This window comes from Neophocaena asiaeorientalis, unplaced genomic scaffold (genome assembly GCF_003031525.2).
Source record: "Neophocaena asiaeorientalis asiaeorientalis breed wild unplaced genomic scaffold, Neophocaena_asiaeorientalis_V1.1 scaffold404, whole genome shotgun sequence".
NCBI classification, from domain to species: Eukaryota; Metazoa; Chordata; class Mammalia; order Artiodactyla; family Phocoenidae; genus Neophocaena; species Neophocaena asiaeorientalis.
In genome coordinates this window covers 480,130-500,493 of record NW_020172589.1, presented here as the reverse complement: position 1 = coordinate 500,493, position 20,364 = coordinate 480,130, and the positions used below count along the sequence as shown (strand labels likewise).

The 20,364-nt window shown below is 42.7% G+C and overlaps 1 protein-coding gene across 3 annotated transcripts in view; it reads left to right on the top strand.

The window, feature by feature from the left end:
- Positions 1-20,364, top strand: part of ARHGEF37 (Rho guanine nucleotide exchange factor 37) — a 75,116-nt gene that overhangs the window by 4,253 nt on the left and 50,499 nt on the right. The window contains exon 2 of one of the 3 annotated variants that reach the window (XM_024738279.1): positions 4,514-4,623. The exons of 1 other annotated variant lie outside the window; for it this stretch is intronic. In XM_024738279.1, coding sequence (XP_024594047.1) covers positions 4,611-4,623 — 13 coding nt within the window. In that variant the 5' untranslated portion in view covers positions 4,514-4,610. Of the gene's footprint in view, positions 1-4,513; positions 4,624-14,340; positions 14,961-20,364 lie in introns of those variants that run through there. One more of the 3 variants, XM_024738280.1, reaches the window with a different exon arrangement.

The following is a 20,364-nucleotide window of genomic DNA, read 5'->3' as shown; positions in this document are numbered from 1 at the left end:
CCCCTGCATCGGCGGGCGGACTCTCAACCACTGCGCCACCAGGGAAGCCCTTAGAAATGCTAAGGTCTTAAAATCCCTTGTATCATAAACAACAACTGATTCTGTTTTGGTAGTTTGTGATGAACAAACCCATATTCATGAGCTATCCTATCTTCTCATTACGTAGATTTATCTTTACAAATTTAAATCTATCCTTTTGTTCTGTCCTTGAAAGAGGTTGTTAGATTATCTTTACTGACCAGCCATTGTTGTAAAACCTAATAAACTTAATTAGAAGAGAGCTTTTTTTGCAACTCCCCTATTCCCTTCCCCACCCATTTCAAAATCTCAAGTATTTTGTAAATCCGTGGTTTACAGGGGTGTGCTAATAAGATTAAAAATGTCCCTTTTATGGACACAGCTAACAGTTGCTAACTTTGTTGGCAATTGATGAAGCAATTGCATTCTTTAGATATGTAGATTCAGTTGAAGGAAGGGGGAAAATTAGTTTCCTGTAAGAGAGAATGGGGATCAAAGGACCCTCAAAACCAAGAACATAGTTACCTTAGTATGAAAAACAGAATAATCTCATATGTGCTCAAATCTCTCATATTTTGCATGAGCTCAAGTATTCCCATAGATATAAAAGTGTATTCTCACTTTTACAGATGGGGAAGAATTCAAACTGTCACTGTTCCAAAACTGAGATTAACACAGACTTTACTACAGAAATATATATATATATATTTTTTGTGGTACGCGGGCCTCTCACTGTTGTGGCCTCTCCCGTTGCGGAGCACAGGCTCGGGACACACAGGCTCAGCAGCAATGGCTCACGGGACCAGCTGCTCCGCGGCATGTGGGATCTTCCTGGACTGGGGCACGAACCTGTGTCCCCTGCATTGGCAGGCGGACTCTCAACTACTGCGCCACCAGGGAAGCCCCAGAAATATTTTAAATGCTTGAGTTAGGCTTTTCACTGTACTTTGTTCAACGAGAATGCCTCCTTTGCCACCTATATATATAAATAAAATGTTGCCATCTACATTTAGAGTAGCAGAGGACCTGGAAGTTTTACTAACTTAAAGCAAGAGCCCCTGGAAGCAATACTAAAGTAGTGGACACATTTTATTCTTAAAAAGTAGTTTGGGGTGGGAGAGGAGAAACCAGATGGAATATCCCTTTATTTGGGTATTTAAGAGCTAGTTAAATGGTGTAAGGAAATGTATCCTGACCTAAGTATTCAGAAAAACTGAATTTTATTTGCGACTCTACCTTAAGTATTTTCTGAGGCTTCAATATTGTAATCTTCTAAAAGAGAAGTCAGATTCTAAAGCTTTTTATAGGTTTTAAAAAGATTGTACTATATACTAAAGATGACTCCTGTATTTTGAAGTAGAAGGAAGACATTTACATGCTCTTTGCCTTTTATAGCTTCTTATAATTCAGATAATATGTAAAATTCTGATGGGCAGATCCTCACCCATTCTCCTTAATACTTGTCAGGAAAATCAAATTCTCTTAACAGTGAACCATAGCAATAGATAGATAGTTAGAAATTAGAAGACACTCCCAAATTAGAAGAGTTTGGGAAATATCTTCTTTTTAAAATATTTAAGAAAGGCTGTAATTCTCCCTGCAGGTGGGGGAGGGACCTCACTTAAATGACCTCTGTAGGTCCCTTTCAGTCTAAAAAAATCCTTGCTTAGATTCTCATACAGGGCAAGCACAAAACGATTTTACTGTTCAGCACAGTCATATTCCTGGCAAGGAATGAGATTCAACAGTGAAAATCAAGCAAAACTTGTTTCATATCCTCTTCTAATACTGTGTACATTAGCCCCACCACTCCCTCTCAGAGCTGCTTTGAAATAATGCCTGAGGCTTTAACTCATTTGTCTGCAGTGAACATTCTGCAGTGTAATAATTAAACGCCAGAGAGATGTCCTGACAGGGAGGAAATTCAAACCATTGATGTTCCATGTACACATTGAAAACTTTACCAAGGCCAGGCCTTGAAAGGCACTACAAAAGTTGAAATGCCTAGGTTTCCCCTGTGTTCCCCACTTCACCCCCATTATCTTGTTCTGGTCAGTCTGTTGACCTAGAAATATTTAGATAATCAAATTATATTTTTTAATTTCTATTTTAATAACTCAAACAATTAATTCCTGGAAATATACTATCATGCATGGCATTCGGGGATATTGGTGTAGGCTTTTATTTTTAATTTATTTATTTTTGGCTGTGTTGGGTCTTTGTTGCTGCGCACGGGCTTTCTCTAGTTGCGGCGAGCGGGGCCTACTCTTTGTTGTGCTGTGCGGGCTTCTCATTGTGGTGGTTTCTCTTGTTGTGGAGCATGGGCTCTAGGCGCACAGGCTTCAGTAGTTGTGGCACGCAGGCTCAGTAGTTGTGGCTCATGGGCTCTAGAGCGCGGGCTCAGTAGTTGTGGCACACGGGCTTCGTTACCCCGCGACATGTGGGATCTTCCTGGACCAGGGCTCAAACCCGTGTCCCCTGCCTTGACAGTAGGATTCTTAACTACTGCGCCACCAGGGAAGTCCTGGGTAGGCTACTTTTTATTTGGAAGAATTTCATTAGTGTTTTGGAGTTCCTGCAGTTTCTCTGTCCCTTTGTTTTCTCAGCCTCTGTTCTCTTCCCCTGCATTGTTCATTAGCAAGGGCATGAAACCCTGCTCCCAATGACTCATTACTCACTAGAGTGATCTACTTTTCTTTGTGAGACTAAATTTTCAAGATGCTTGAGTTGCCATTCCTGAGGAGAACAGGTCCTAAGAACACATCCTATTAACTCTCATCTCTCCATGATAATGCTGGGAAGCACTGATGCTGATCACAGAAAATGGAATAGCTGCTCCATTTGATGCTGGCCAAGCCCAACACCACTGCAAAGACTTTCTGCAATGAGCAGAGCCCAGGGCCTGATTGGGGGAAAACACACAAACACACACACACACACACACACACACACACACACACAAAACAAACAAAAAACTCTGGATTGTAAGCCCCTAATCCACAAAGCCAAAGATGTCAAATTATGTTTATAGAGCCCTTTACAGTTCATAAAGTAATTTCTCATTCACTAAATTGTGCTTTTCCTTACCTGTTTTAGAGATAGGTAAAGCATCTCTTATTATATTCATCTTGTGTGTGATGAAGCTGAAGCTCTGGAGAGGTGTGGTGACTTCTTGAGAACTCCCTAAGATCCATATCAGTGTTCTATAAAGTATGCCTGTTCACTCTCACAGTTAGCATGTCCTCTCCAGACCCTGGTGCCTGCTCTAAATCTGGATAGGGAGTATATTAGCAGTCACTACCTCAGTTGAAGTAGGGTTGATTTAAATCATCCCCCTCCAGCTGGTTGACCCAGCCCACCTGCAGCTCAATTGATCTCTCAATGTCAAAGTTACACAACTTGGTGCTCAAGCATGGTCTGGGTTCTGACTTCCAGCTGTGTCTGAACTCCCACACACTTTTGAGGGCTGACACCCATCTCCTCCATGTCTGAATCTCAAGCCCTGTAGTCCCTGGCTCTACAGCTGTTCACAGATCCTGGCTACCTGACCTCAATTATTTACCTCGAGCCATCCCTCCTGGACAGTGCTGCTTACTCTTGCCTCACCAGTGTTAATTACTTCTGCCTCTCCCCCTTTCAGATTCTAAAGCCAACTGACCTATTTAAATGTTACTTACCTATCAGACTTTCCAGACCCTCCTTACTTCCTGTTGGACCCTGAATCTGACCTGAACTCCTAAGATTGCTTATCTGTGTTCTTCTAGTCTAGGCAAATGATAGCCCCTTCTAACCTATATGAAACATTTTCTTTTGTTGCTTAGAATTTCAAATTCTGTTGACCTTCTTAGCTTATGTTTTCTTGGCCCACACTGTCATCAATTACCATAGCTTCTGCTTAGTTGAAATAGGATATGTAAAAGCACCGTGTTTAAGCCATAAACCCCATACAAATGTACCCTGCTGCTGTAATTAGGCAATTCAAGCCAGAGGTGACTTTTTCTAACCTTTCTGGTGGAGGAAGACAGGCTGTCAGCTGAAATAGGAACTTAACAATTATTACCCCAAACCAAAAATAGGTGTATCGACTATTATACTACCGCAACTGATTTCTTTGTGTAGTTGATTTCTTTTGACAAGGTCACCACCATAGGCTTTTAAGATGTGTCATAGGAAACAGAAATAATATTCTAGGCTATTCTAAAGGCCTCAGACCCTTTTTTCTAATCAACCTGAAGATATTGAGTTTTCAGAGGGCATCTACTCTGATCGATTTTCCCATGCAGTGTTGTTCTTACTCACATTACCTATGTCAAAAAGAAAAAAAAAGATTTTGTGGGGAAGGTAATTTCATTGTTTTAAAGTTTTAGATCGGGTGACTGAGGCCCAGAGATCTTAGTTAACTTGCTCAAGTGCCCTAGATAAGTTAGGGGTGCATTTTGTACTTGAACTCAGATTTTTTTCTGACTCTAAAGAATCTGCTTTTTTATTTCTCCAGTTCTCAAAACTGTAAAACATTCTGGGAAGAAAACTGCTCATTTATTTCAAGATTAAGTGAAGATATATATAAAAGTCCACTTAACAGATCATGTAATATGCCACAGAAAGGTATGTTCAAGAACCCATGCCAGATTATGGTTTTCAATGATTATACAATGCTGCCATCTTGTGGATATGATCATTTGCTGTTGCATTAGCTGGCTTCTGTAGCCAAGCATCGTGCTGGGCCAGAATCACCTAGTTGGATCTGAACGTTCAAATGTTAAATGCCCAGGAAAGAGTTGGAGTTGGGGAATTTAGAATAACATTTGAGGGGCTAAGCAACTGTCAGGAGTTTGAGCAAATCTATTGTGCTTTCTGAACAAGATCAAGCATTGCATTATTTCTCGTTAACAATACTTGAATGCTATGATATAAAGTCAGTGCATCTTATATTTACATGATGAGGGGTTAAGAGAGAAAAGAAAACAAAGGTATGTCTTTTCCATATGGATAACCAGTTATTCCTGCATCACTGGTTGAAAACAATTTCCCTTTCTGCCAGTCTTAGTCAGTTCGGGATGCTATAACAAAATACTATAGATAGGCTGGGTATCTTAAAGAACAGAAATTTATTTTCTCACAGTTCTGGAGGCTGGAAGTCTGAGATCAGGGTTCCAGCAAGGTCAAGTTCTGGTAAAGGCCCTCTTCTGAGTTGCCAACTTCTCATGGCAGAAAGCAGTTACAGGTTATCAAGAAGAGTAAACATCACCCAAGGACTTTGTTTCCTCTCTGGGGAAAGAGTTAGTGTGTTTTCAATTGTATACAAGATGGTTGTATCATGGTAGGTGGAAGTATGACCTTGTTATTGTCTTTATTTGGAGACCAGGTATGGTTTAAGGAGATGCATATGCGTGCCAAGTTAACAAGGGATGAACTTGTGATTATAAATTTTATGTGTCATCTCAGCTGGGCCATAATGCCCAAATGTTTGGTCAAACATTCTGGGTGTTTTTATGAAGGTATTTTTTGGATGAAATTAACATTTAAGTAGATGGACTTTGAGTAAAGCAAAATACCCTCCATGATATGGGTGGGCTTCATCTAGTCATTTGAAGGTCTTAATAAAACAAAGGCTGACCTCTCCCAAGCAAGAAGGAATTCTAGCAGACAGCCTTTGGAACTCTTTGCAACTCTCCCCTGGGTCTCAGCTTGCTGGCCTACCCTGCAGATTTTGAATTTACCAGCTTTCACAATCACATGAGCTAATTCCTTAAAATAAATCTCTCTGTCTCTCTTTCTCTCTCTCTCTCTCTGTCTGTCTCTCTCTCTCACACACACACACATCCTGTTGGTTCTTTTTCTCTGGAAAACTCTAATACACTCATTCACTTTATTCAGGTTACTGCTAAAATGTTCTCTCCTTAGAAACATTTTTCGTGACCAAATTATTTAAAATAGACCCTTACACACACCTGCTCACCATACCTAGTTACTTTTCAGCTCTTTACCCTACTTTATTTTCCTTCACAGCACTTACTAGTATCTAAAATTATATATATATATATATATATATATAACTCTTTTATTGACTTAATTCCTTCACTAGAACATTTGCTTAATGAGACAGGAACTTTCTCTGTCTTATTCACTAATGTATCCCCAGCTCAGTGCCTGCCTCAATAATAGCCGTTGAATGATTGAATGGAATATATGTATATATATGTAGATTTACATACGTACATATTCAGCATATGGCTCTGAAACCTGCCTTTTTTCAGTTAACAATATATCATATCTATAACATGGACTTCTCCACATGTCTGTACCTTGAGATAAACCTTGTTCTTTTAATTGGTTGTGTAGTATTCCATGGTGTGGACATACTGGAATTTATTTAACTATCCCCTGCTGATAGTTTCTGAGCTGTTTCTATCCCTTCACTTTGATTTTTTAGAAGTCACAAGCCACAGCAATATGCATGTATCTTTGTGCACTTGTGTGTGGATTTCTATAGGATAAATTAATAGAAGTGAAATTCCTGAGTCAAAAAGGTTTTGTCAACTCACACTCTTACTAATTGATTATACCCTTGCCCACCCAATTGCTGATTTTTAAATACGTGGCAGTAAGACCTTGAGGCTGTACTCCAGGGTGGTGAATGCATACTGCAGGAGAGGGAGTTTCCTTTTCTCACTAGACTTCTTTCTCATGCAGTTTCCAGGAAAGCATTGCTTTGACCTGACAGAGGGTACATCCAACAAAAAACCAATGAATAAAAATCTGATATTCCAATAATTCAAACAATATTTGAAAAGGTACTGGTCAAATATTTCAACTGTAGTTTTACTTGGTGGTGTGAAATACACCAGTTGAAAGGAGTTGGTGGTGTGAAACACACCAGGTGAAACACAGCAGTTGAAGGAAGTTGTTCATAAGGAAGTTTAATAAAAGTCCAGCTCTCCTCCCAGCTTTATCTGACTGTTCTTTCTCAGTCTTTTTTGCTGGCTTTCTTTTCTCTGCCTGCCGCTTGGCTGTGTTTACCAGGTCTTTGTCCTTAGGCTTCTTCTTTTTATGTCTTTCCTATTTTCCCAGGGTGATCTCATTCACTCTTACAGCTCCCTGTACAGTAGATATGGCAGTGATCTCCAAATCTATATTGCCAAGCCAAACTTCTGTCTCCCAGAACCTTACATCTATCTTCCCACTGGACACCTCTACTTGGATAAGCCACAGGGGTCAGCTAGTCCCAAACTGGTTGTATTACTTGTCCCCAAACCTTTCCTTCTCTAGGAGCTTTTTCTTTTTCTATTTTTTTTTGTTTTTTTATAAATTTATTTATTTATTTATTTTTGGCTGCGTTGGGTCTTTGTTGCTGCACACGGGTGTTCTCTAGTTGCAGTGAACGGGGGCTACTCTTCGTTGCAGTGCGCGTGCTCATTGCAGTGGCTTCTTTCGTTGTCGAGCACAGGCTCTAGGCATGCAGGCTTCAGTAGTTGTGGCCTGCAGGCTCAGCAGTTGTGGCTCGTGGGCTGTAGAGTGCAGGCTCAATAGTTGTAGCGCACGAACTTAGTTGCTCCGTGGCATGTGGGATCTTCCCGGACCAGGGCTTGAACCCATGTCCCCTGCATTGGCAGGTGGATTCTTAACCACTGTGCCACCAGGGAAGTCCCCTAGGATGATTTTTCTTTAATGAAGGCTACCAGCATCCATCTAGTTACCCAAAACATAAATCTCAGAGTCAGCATAGGCCCTCCATCCTCACATCCTGTAGGTGTCCTCAAATTCTATAGATATTTCTTTAGCATTTTACTCTTACCCTCCTGCCCTCTACTTCACTACTACTGCAGCCTTAATCTGGAGCCTATAATCTCTCCCCTGTCTGAAAAGTACAATTTTCTAACTGGTCTCTCACCCTCCAGCCTTATTTCCTTCTGGGATCCATTTTCCATTCTCTGGACAGATGATCTTTCTAAAATTCTAATAATATCATGCTATCCCCATTCCTCAGTGACTCCCCCATCGCCTACAGATAAAGTATAAATTCCTTAGCATGGCATACATTCCTTGCATGATCTGGAGCCTGTCTGTCACTGCACACTCCAATGTATATCATTCAGTCCAGTTACAATGAAGTGATTGCAGTCTCTGAAAAACACAAGGTAGTTGCATATTGTTATGCCTTTGCATGTAGTCCTTTCTACCTGGCGTAACTTTCTATGCCTATCTGCTTGGTAAAAATTCTCTTTAAAGACTCAGTAGGACGGGTTACATTATCTTTGGCTCCCCAAGCTCCCTGTAGAATTGCTGTCTCCCTCCTACAGCAGATACTGTTGACTGCCTACCCAAGAACATTCCCCCTTATTTTTCCTCTTTCCCAGTAAGACTCCAGTTTTGTCAAGGCTACATGACTATATGCTTCAGAAGGGAGCTGGCCCAATGTTGAATGTTCATTCATCTAAGCCAGTCAGTGATTGGTTTAGGTATGGTTAGATATGGACATGCTATTCTAGTCAATGCTATAGAAGAAGTCTGCTGGACAGCTTTTTGGAGGGTTTGATCTCTTGAACAGACACACAGGCAGAGATGGTCTTTTCTTCTGATAGACATTATAGCTTCTGGATGAGCTGGATTTCTGGCACTAGAACCAAAGGGGTACTGACTAATACAAGGAGTACAGTAGAAGCAAAGTAAGTTCCCCTAAACTTGGCTAACAAATCATGATGATAATGGGTTAAAACCAATTACTAGAACTAAGGCACTTAATCAGTGATGGAGTTCCAGCAAAGTAGACTTAGAGGGACTCTCCTAAGCTTCGTAGCCAAGGCTCCACATATTTCTACAGATTAAGAACAGGACTATTCCAGAGCTCAAGGCCGGATCTGTGTGGGGAGGTTGTGGTCTTGCCCACGGGATGAAGGAGCTAGAAAACCTGGAAGGGAGAGAGAACAGCTCTGTCCTTAGAAGGGTTATTATACCTGCAAAGAGCCAGGAACCCACAGGGAAGCCTCTGGAAGCCAGGAAGGGAGAGAAACAAAAGAAGTATCAATACTAAGTGGTGTTTCTCAATACAAATAAGCAAACTGGCCCAGAGGTGGTATGACACACTGGAAGAAATGCAGGCTTTGGAGTCATACTGCTGAGGTTGCAGTCCCAGTTCTGCCACTTCTAGCAGCAAGGCCCCTGGCAAGTTTCTGAATCTGGACAGATGATCTTTCTAAAATTCTAATAATTCTACAGATAAAGTATAAATTCCTTAGCATGGCATACATGCCTTGCATGATCTGGAGCCTGTCTGTCACTGCACACTCCAATGTATATCATTCAGTCCAGTTACAATGAAGTGATTGCAGTCTCTGAAAAACACAAGGTAGTTGCATCAGGTTTCTCATTTGTAAAAAGAAGATGGTAATACTTTTCTTTTAGGGCTGACTAGCAGAGTATCTGGCTTACAATATGGGCTCAATAAAGCAGATACTCTTGATATAAAAATTTTTATATGTTGCTAATGAGGTTACTACACTAGCCTGTTATCTGATAAAAGTTTAATTCTGCTAAAGACCCGGCAACCAATAATTTCTTGACTTGTCTTTCTGACAATTTAAAATCTAAGAGTGAATAAATGATTCAAGAAACATACATTTGGACTTAGTAGAATTTTTAAAAAATGGTGATGGGAATCTTTGGAGAAAGCAACCATATGAGAGAAAATATGGAGTAGTAGTAGTTGGTTATGCACTTACCACCTATGAGCCGTGTACTCTTGGACAGGTTACTTCATCTCTCTGAGCTTCAGTTTCCTCATCGGTAAAATGCAAATAATATCTATAATATGGGATGACTATCACGATTAGAAATAATCCATGAAAAATTTCTGGCATGTATTAGGTACTCAGTAAGTAGCACCTATTTTTAGTATTACTATAGAAATTAGAGTGGTAAATTTCATAGAATTAAATTAAAAAATAGATATGATCCCAAGACTGAGACTCTAAAAGAGGTAGGCAGTCTTCTTAAAAATTTATCAGAAAAATAAATTGGATTTATTATGCTCATGGCACTGTCCCCACTGTGCTGCTAAGTACACTTTTGACACAGTTTACCCCTTTGCAACCTTTCTTTGCTCAACTCTGCAATTATAAGTGATTCCAATAAGAAATAAAAGGAGAGGCTTGGGAAGAAAATATTGTTACTGTAAAGAAGTTCTCTGACTAGCTAAAATTTTAACAAGTTGAGTAATAAGTATGACAGCCACCTCTTCTGGTTTTGAGAGTTCAGCTCAGGTGCTGTATTAAGCATTTTACACAGATTATACTCTTTAATTCTTTCAGGGTTTTTTTTTTTTTTTTTTGGTATTTTTTTTGGTTTTGTTTCTGTTTTTGCGGTACGCGGGCCTCTCACCGCTGTGGCCTCTCCCGTTGCGGAGCACAGGCTCCGGACGCGCAGGCCCAGCGGCCATGGCCCACGGGCCCAGCCATTCCGCGGCACGTGGGATCCTCCCAGACCGGGGCACGAACCCGCGTCCCGTGCATCGGCAGGCGGACTCTCAATCACTGCGCCACCAGGGAAGCCCTAATGCTTTCAGTTTTGGCCTATAGATTATTAGAAGACTTTATAGTGGACATTTGTCATATTCCTGGCTGCCCAGCCTCCAAATTGCCTTTATAAGTTTGGGGAACAGGCCACGGTGTGAGGCTGGCCCCTACATCTCACTCATGGAAGCCCAAAGGCCCTGGCATCAGTCTTTCCTGATTGTTGACTGCTTGGGACCCAAGCATGACTGATTAGCCCATCCCTCCAGGATTGTGATTCTGGAAATAGGGGTCAGGAGAAGCAGGCAGGGCTTCCATGGTGGCGCAGTGGTTAAGAATCCGCCTGCCAATGCAGGGGACATGGCTTCGAGCCCTGGTCTGGGAAGATCCCACATGCCACGGAGCAACTAAGCCCACGCGCCACAACTACTGAGCCCACGTGCCACAACTACTGAAGCCTGGGCTCCTAGAGCCCGTGCTCTGCAACAAAAGTCGCTGCAATGAGAAGCCCGTGCACCGCAACGAAGAGTAGCCCCTGCTCACTGCCACTAGAGAAAGCCCGCACACAGCAACAAAGACAACGCAGCCAAAAATAAATAAAATAAATACATTAAAAAAAAAAAAGAAGCAAGTATTGTGTAAAATCTACTCTGGAAGTGGTGGTATTCAGTATCTGGTGGCAGTGATGGCAGCTGGGTCAGCTATGGCACCCAATCCCCAGGGCATTGCCAGTGTCCAGCAGCAGCATCCTTCCTATGGCGTGGTTTCCTCTGTGGGTCTGGCCACCCAGCCTACGTTGGTGCTTCCTGTATTCTTAGCCTGGTTTTCTAGTCTGCATTGATTCTTTGAGCTCCCTGATACTCTTTGAATAAATTCCTTTTCTGCTTCAGTTAACTAAAATCAGATTTTTTTGTGTACAACCAAAAGACTGGCTAGTACATAGTCTTTAGGTAATGCTCAACCCAAAAGAGTCTGATGTTGCAGCTTTTAGTACAGATCTCTGGATAAAGTCATGGTCAAATGTGCAACTGGTCTGGGAGTTCTGTCTAGGTTTCCTTTAAGCCCATGCATCTCAGGGAAAATATCTGCTGCCCCACCCTAAATGAACTATTCTCTATCTTCCACAACTTCTTAATTCACACTCATTCACTTACCCAGTCAATAATCACTTATTAAGCACCTACTATATACAGGGCAATATGCCAGGCACTGAGAGGAGTCCAAAGATGAATAAGCTGTAGTCTTGACAGTATACTTTGAAATTTTGAACGAGGTAAATATATTTTCTTAAAAAATAAATTAAGGACTTCCCTGGTGGTCCAGTTGTTAAGACTCTGCACTTCCAATGAAGGGGGCACGGGTTTGATCCCTGGCTGGGGAAGATCCCACATGCTGCGCGGTGAGGCCAAAATAATTTAAAAATTTAAAAAATTAAAAAATTGATCACTCTGTTGAGGGTAGAAGTGAAGGGGAACTCTTTTTATCTTTGAGTTAGTATCACTGGGGACAAGGTGATATCCATTTCTTTCTAAATGTTCTAGAAATCAGTCCCAAAAGGCAATTGGATTCCTTTGTTAGAGGTTTCCAGTCAAAACAAACAAGTAGCTCTCCAGAGCTCTGAGAAAAGAATGCCTCTTTTGAAGCTGACAACTAGATTTCTGCTTATCAAAATATTTGTGACTAGGATGAAAGATGGGGAATTAGTGCCAGTGCATTAGAAATTTAACTCAAGATAACCCATAGTCCTAAAATAGAATCAAAGAAACATCAGTTTCAAATAAAAATATCATCTAGCTTTTCTCCTTTTCCTTAACTTATGAAATAAATTGTACTCCAGGGAAGCAGGGACTCCACTTCCTCTTGAACCCCTATATTATAGTAATTTGCCCGGGAGGTTTGACACTTCTATCTGAAAACACAGAATATTCAACACAAGCAAGGAAGAAGGGCACACACATATTAGAAATGGAAAGTAAAGAGGTAAAGCAGATGATTCCAGACACCTGGGACAAGTGGTCTCTCTCTCTCTCTCTCTCTCTCTCTCTCTCTCTCTCACTCACACACACACACACACACACAGAAAAGGAGCATAAAGTGAGGTGCTGAGCACTCACAAGACCCACACCCACAAACAGGAAGTCTGATCTAGAAGTCAGACTTGTTTTGGGGGTCAGGTCTTCATTACCTGGGTGACTTTGGACAAGTCACTTAACCACTCTAGGACTCAAATTCTCTTCAGAATTCCTTCAGAATTAGAAGGAAATTTAGAGATCACCTAAACTTTAACTTTTGCATGACTCTTCTTTGAAGCATCCCCAATAACCAATAAGCCTCTCTAGTTGTAGTGGTCTCTCTCTCTCTCTCTCTCTCTCTCTCTCTCTCTCACTCACACACACACACACACACACAGAAAAGGAGCATAAAGTGAGGTGCTGAGCACTCACAAGACCCACACCCACAAACAGGAAGTCTGATCTAGAAGTCAGACTTGTTTTGGGGGTCAGGTCTTCATTACCTGGGTGACTTTGGACAAGTCACTTAACCACTCTAGGACTCAAATTCTCTTCAGAATTCCTTCAGAATTAGAAGGAAATTTAGAGATCACCTAAACTTTAACTTTTGCATGACTCTTCTTTGAAGCATCCCCAATAACCAATAAGCCTCTCTAGTTGAATGCTGACTTTTTTTTTTTTAATTAATTTATTTAGTTTTGGCTGCATTGGGTTTTCATTGCTGTGCACTGGCTTTTCTCTAGTTGCAGCGAGCGGGGGCTACTCTTCATTGCAGTTCGCGGGCTTCTCATTGCGGTGGCTTCTCTTGTTGTGGAGCATGGGCTCTAGGCACGCAGGCTCAGTAGTTGTGGCGCACGGGCTTAGTTGCTCCACGGCATGTGGGATCTTCCCAGACCAGGGCTCGAACCCGTGTCCCCTGCATTGGCAGGTAGATTCTTAACCACTGAGCCATCAGGGAATCCCTGAATGCTGACTTTTAGTGACAGGATGCTCACTCTCTCCAGGCAACTGATGTCATTTTTGAAATGCTCTGATTGTTAGATAAGTTCTTCCTTACATATTTGCAATTTGTCTCCCTATAGCTTTCCCCATGCTAGTGACCTCTAAGTTCATGTATGTGAAGTCTGATCCACGAACAGCTCTTTAAGAAAGCTTTCAACTTCCTTTGCTTTTCTCCTCTACAGACTAAAGCCACCCCCTCCTCTTCTGCTGTTCTCATCCATCACATTCAAGATACAACACCATGCTGGTCTTCATATTTTTATGCATGTAGAGTAGTGCTTAAGCACCCTGAGGCCTCAGACAGTCTGAATTTGAGTACTGGTCCTGTCACTGAGTAGCTGTGTGCCAGTGTGCAAGTTACTTTCATTTCTCTAGCCTCAGTTTTTCTCTCTAAAATGAGGATGATAATAGGTATACCTATCATTAGAGAAGTTATGAATCTGATTGATGAGGAAACACAAATAAAATGTTTAGTACAGTACCTGGCACTGAGTAAGCAATATTACTAGTGCTATCACTAATAATAGTAATAACGTTCACATAATTAGAGTAAGAATGAATATTAGAATCGGAGGATTTAGAAAAGTTAATCTACTCCATTTATCACTCCATAAACAAGATTTGGTTGCCCTGATATGAAACTTTCTATACTTTTCGTAATGATCACTTTCAAGTGTTTGTTCGTTATCAGACACGCCCCAAGCGGGCAGGGACCTTGTCTGTTATGTTGACTGCTGAATACTTGGTGCCTGGAACAGAGTCCCACTCACTACTCTGAGTCATAGAAAAGGCAACTGGGGTGCAGGGAGACTGGCAGATTTATCTAAGATTGCGCAGAGGGCTCCCAAGAGAGCTAGGATAGGAACCCAGAAATCCTGGGCAGCCGGCACTCAGAATTAAAATCAAGGTCCAGCCCTAAAGTTTGGTGATTCGGGAAGGAGCACAGATATTCAGGGATCCTGGGGTCAGCATTCCCACCGGATGGCCTAAATGCCGGTCCCTGTTTTGGTGCTGAGTAGCCCGAGGGAGGAGTAGGTGCCTAAATGAGAAGTCGCGTGTGGGTGGGTCACCGGGCGCAGCATTGACACACACTTGCAAGGCTTCGCGCTGGCTGCGGGCCAGCGCACGGCAGTTGCAGTCGCCGGGCCACCCCGGCTGGGACCCACTGCGGGGAGCGTCCAGTGGAAAACAACCTGCCTCCAGTTGGACAATTAACAAAGGCGAGAGCCGGGGCCGCGCCCTCTCGGCGCACGCACATACGCAGCGTGGGCAGAGCCGCGCCCGCCCGCGCCCTCCCTAGGAACAGCGCGCGCAGGCCACAGCGCGGCGTGGGGCCGGGAGACCGGCGCCTTTCCTTCCCTGGCTGCGCAATCGCCGGGGCGGTCGAGCTCCTTCCGGCAGCTGGCACCCTGCGCGAGCGGTGAGTCTGCCCGGGTGATTGGGCCAGGGAGGGTCGCGGGAAAACAGCTGCTGATCAGATCCGGAAAGGGAGGTTGGGGGAGCGCTGGAGCGACGACACCGGTCCGGGTTGCTCGGTAGCTAGCTTTGTGTCTTGAGTCTAATGGGAATGCAAGCAACCTGATCCAGCTGACGCAAGCGGGTCAGTTTACAGGTGGAAAACTGAGGCCCAGAGAGGTAAGCTGGCCTGTCATTGTTTATCCCTCTGCTTCAGTGTAGCATTGGGGGCGACTTTTTAATGACTCCATATACGTTAAAACAATGGAATAATACAAACAATGGTTAGAAAAAAATTCTTGACAAGGAAAGTATAATTATAAATAGGGAGTCAAGGCCAGGGGAAAAGAGAAAGGAAATCTGTGGTCCATAGGTGAGCTGCCTGGGCCAACAGCCCTCAGAGAAGTAGTGCCAAGACTGGGACTGGAAGCCAGAACTTCCGACCCCTGCCGCACTGCTCCCTGGACAGCGAGCGCCAGGAACTTAGAGAATCGGGAAGCTGACAGCCTGCCTAGGTGCTGGCTCTTAACCTTCTTGGGATCACTGACTCCTTAAAAGTCTGGGTCCCCTCCCCAGGGTTCACACATAATCTTGCACACAGTTTCAGATTTGACAGCAGGATGAAGCATTCCTGCTGTAAGAAATGACTGAAGGCTGGCACTCAGGCTGTGCTGTGTCAGAGCAGTTTATTTGCTCCTGTAAAGGGAGGCAGGTGAAGGAGTGAGTTCCTGCTCTGAGTTCAGACAGCTTCCGACGCCCCTAGCTGCCTGATTTTGGACACATTGTTTAACCTCTCCAAGGCCCAGTTTTTTTTGTAAACTTGAGGTAAGATTGCTTCGTCTTTCATGTTGTTGTCGGACTACAGATGAACTTTGAGCCCAGTGCCCTGCTCGTAGTAGGTGCTCAATAAAAGGGCTGGCGCACACAACCCAGTGAGTCAAAGCCATGCCAGTTAAGAAAGAGTGATGACCTGCGGGAAGTTGGGCTGTATCCGACATAAAAGAAAAAAAATTTTTTTAATTTAAAACATGCAAATATAAAGTCAGCCCTGTTATGACTTATAAGTGGCTGCACATACCTTGGTGATAGTAACCTAAATAAGAGTGCACCTATTTAGAATAATGCCCAACACTCAATATTTGACCCTAGGTCAAATGCTGAAAGTAGAAACTACCAGACATTCTAACAAGGATTATTGGGCCTCACATGCCCCTTTTGAATGGAGCCAGCATCTGTATAGTTGTAAATGAGAGGAAAGAGAAGGACATACATGGGAACCTGGGCACCTCCCTAATCTTGCCCACAGATGGAGGCTCAGCTGAGTTTCTGCCAGGGTACAGGAGTTACTTGGCAGTTGGCTCATATCCCTCTTGGATCAGCAGCTTGCTGTGGTAAACAGTGCCTTGGTTGATTCTGTTCTAGAACAAATAAATGGCTTTTTATTTAACTGATTAGGGAGGGGGGTTGTTTTGGGTGCTGTAACTGAAGCAAAATGGCATTTGTTGAGCTTGATTGTCCAAAGCCTGTTGCTTATTGACAGGCTTAAGCTCTTTAAAATCGATGGATCCAAAATTATGAGGAGAGGGCCTGGGCAGCCCTACTTATCTATAAAAGGAACTGCCCTTACCAAATACTGTGTTGTCTCCTTTCCCTATCATTTTAGGCCTTGCCAATAGAGACAGGGAAATATGGCTTAGGGCAAATAGCCGTTATTTAATTTGGGTTAAGACACACACTACCTGTCTGGTGGTTACATTCCTCTCTGTGTATTTATAAGGGGCAGTTTTTCCTCAGAGAGAAAGAAAGAGAGAATGTATATGTGTATGTCTGGAACGTCTTTTGCCCTCTGTCTTCTCAACCTCAAACAGTCATTTCTCAACCCAGAGAAGTCCTTTTTCTGCAAGCTTGGTGATTTTGGCACATTCTTTTCCTTGCTAGCTCTGTTGCCTAATTTTTTTTCACAGTAGCTCTCTTAGAAAGTTTTTTTTTTTTTTTTTTGCTGTACGCGGGCCTCTCACCGTTGTGGCCTCTCCTGTTGCGGAGCACAGGCTCCTGATGTGCAGGCTCAGCGGCCATGGCTCACGGGCTCAGCCGCTCCGCGGCATGTGGGATCTTCCTGGACCGGGCACAAACCCGCGTCCCCTGCATCGGCAGGCGGACCCCCAACCACTGTGCCACCAGGGAAGCCCAGAAAGTTTTTTTTGATTTGATCTTTAGGTTCCAAACTCTTGGTGTTCCATGGGACAACATAGAGCACACACAGTCATTCTCTTAGACAAAGGCTCTTACTTATTTGAAGGCAGTCCGTGTACCCCTTCCGTGCGTTTGCCTCTCCAGACTCACTGTCTTCATTCCTTCAACTATTCCTTAGGAGGACAATAGTAAGAGCAGACTTTCTTAAGAAATCTACAGATCACTTGTGTCAGAATTACCTAGGGGCTTGTCAAAATGCCCCGTCTGTGACCTACTGAATCAGAATCTTCCAAGAGTGGGGGCAAGAATTTGCATGCCTAATAAGTGCTCCTGGTGGTTCTTGTGCACCTCTGGTTGCCTATGTGTGTGTTGGGGGTAGGAGACTATTAATTATTTATACATTTCTGTATTGTTTGTCTAGTTATGTAATAAGTGAGAGCCTCTTTTGTAATTTTTTTTTTTTTGGCTGTGCCACATGACATGTAGAATCTTATTTCCCCAACCAGGGATTGAACCCACGCCCCTTGCAGTGGAAGGGCAGAGTCTTAACCACTGGACTGCGAGGGAAGTCCTCTTTTGTAATTTAAGCAAACAAACAAAAAACCCATGATGTCCAAAGAGAATATATTGGTGGCAAATAAGCACTTGAAAAGATGTTCAAGATGATTAATCATTGGCGAAATGCACATTAAAACCACAAACAGATAAAACTTCATACAAAGACTGGCTACATCAAGTGTTGACCAGGTTGCTGGAACTCATACACTGTTGGTGGGAAAGTAAAATGGTACAAGCACTTTTTAAAAGTATGACATTTTCTTTTAAAAGTATATACCTATCTGTGATCTAAACATTGCATTCCTAAAAAAAAAAAAGAAGTGAAAAATAAGCATTGCATTCCTAGGTCCAGCTTTATTGTAATTGAGAAACAGGAAGCAACCAATTTTTTATCCAGTGCATAGATAAACTGTGGTATATTTATATAATATAATACTACACAGCAATAAAAAGTAACAAACTATTGATACGTGCTACAACATGGATGAATGACAAAATTATTTTGTTGAAAGGAAGAAGCCAGACAAAAGAGTGTACATACTACATCATTACAATTATATAAAATTCAAGGGGAGTTTCTGTCTCTTAGCTGACCTCAAACTTTGTTGTGGCTTCCAAGAGTTGTGTGTCTAACTCCACTTGTAACAGTGTCATTGGCAATTTGATCACTATTCTGCCAGTGTTCATCTGTGCCATTCATTCATTAATTCAATTAATTGAGCATCTACTATGTGCTAGATCTAGAGTAGACACTAGGTAATGCGTTGATGAATATAAGAAACATGGTCTTTGCCCTTGTGGAGCTTCTGCTCTATTGAATGAACCAGTAAAACAAATTGAATAGGAAACATAATTATTGGGGGAAAGGAGTGGTTCTTTGGAAGGGGGATGACTTTCAGGGAAGACTTGTCTGGGTTTCGACAGAGGAGTAAAACAGTCAATTTTATGTTTTTGAATGACCACTCCACTCTGGTGCTGTGTATGCATCCAGTCAGGAGGCTGTTGTGCTGATTCAGGAGAAAAATGGTGCAGGTTTAGGCTCAGGTGGTCTTAGAGGTGGGAAGCACCAAAAGAACTAATGGCTATCCTTAATGAAACAGGGCAGATCCCAGAGGTTGACACTGACCAACGCTCTTTTTTTTTTTTTTTTTTTTGCGGTACGTGGGGCTCTCACTGCTGTGGTCCCTCCCGCTGTGGAGCACAGGCTCCGGATGCCAGCGGCCATGGCTCATGGGCCCAGCCGCTCCTGCGGCATGTGGGATCTTCCCGGACTGGGGCACGAACCCGGGTCCCCTGCATCGGCAGGCGGACTCTCAACCACTGCGCCACCAGGGAAGCCCCCTGACCAACGCTCTTTGAATTTGGTATTTTATCAGTTTTTAGTCCATATTATTGTCCTATTGCTTCCCCATTGCCACACCTTATTCCATTACCTCATCTTATTCCTTATTCCTAAGGATGTCACGAGAGACCAGCAGTACCTTCCTAGTCCAGTTACACTAGCCTGTGATATTTCTTTGATCTACTGATCTAGTCAGCTTTCATTAAGGGAATGAGGATAGTCTGGCATGACCTGTTTGTCTTTTTTCTGTTAACCTATGCTGGCTCTCAGTGATGTCTGTTTCATAGACAGATGGTCTTTCCAAGGGCTGATAGACCATCTGTTTTAATCAAGTGGCAGAAACCCAACTCAGAGTGGTTTAGGCCAAAGTGGAGTGGGGAATGAAAATGTGTTAGCTCACATTAAAAAATAAAAATCCGAAGGGAATCAGTCTCCATCATGGTTGGATTAAGTAATGCCATCAGGGCTTAGTCTCATGGTCTCTCCATCTCTCAGCTCCACTTCTTTGTTATTAGCTGCATTGTCAGTTAGGCTCTGCTGTGTAGTTCGTATTACTTATTATTATCATCATGATTAACTGTTCTCACCATCTGCTTGAATATGATCAGCCAAGTGTCCTTAGACAACTTCATCCCTCTGATCCACGGTCATGCTACTCTTTCCAGTTTAACAGTAATAGTAACAAAAACAACAGCTACCATTATTGAAAGCTCACCACGTAGCAGACACTCTGCTATACACTTTACATGGATTACCATATGAAATCTTATAACAACCCTATAAGGAAGGTTATATAATTATCCCAGGAAAGCCAGCTGATTGATCGCAGAATCAGAATTTGAAATCAGGTTTTCTGGCTCCAGGGTCTAGGCTCCTAACCTTCATAGTGACCCCTGCAGTCACTCTTTAGGGCTAAGAAGAGGAAAGCAAAGCCATCAAATAGAGTGCCTATTTTTTACTTTATCTGAACATGAATGTTAAAATTTAGTTGGCAGTCATAGTAGGGGCAGAGCTGTGGAGGTTATTCTTACAATTTTGTTAATCCCAGACGCTTCTGTGTTTTAGAGTTCTGGAAGCTCTTTGTACAGGACCCACCACTCTGACTCTTGTATGTATCTTTATAAACGAGGCTGTTAGCCAGGATCCCTGTGTGGCCATTCTCATTTCCATAGGTATTTCCTCCCTTTATTCTTCAACAGGGTCTTTTGTTAGCATGATGTTTAACTTCATCTTCAACAGTCTTCCCATGAACCCTAATCCCTAGAGGTTTTGCTTC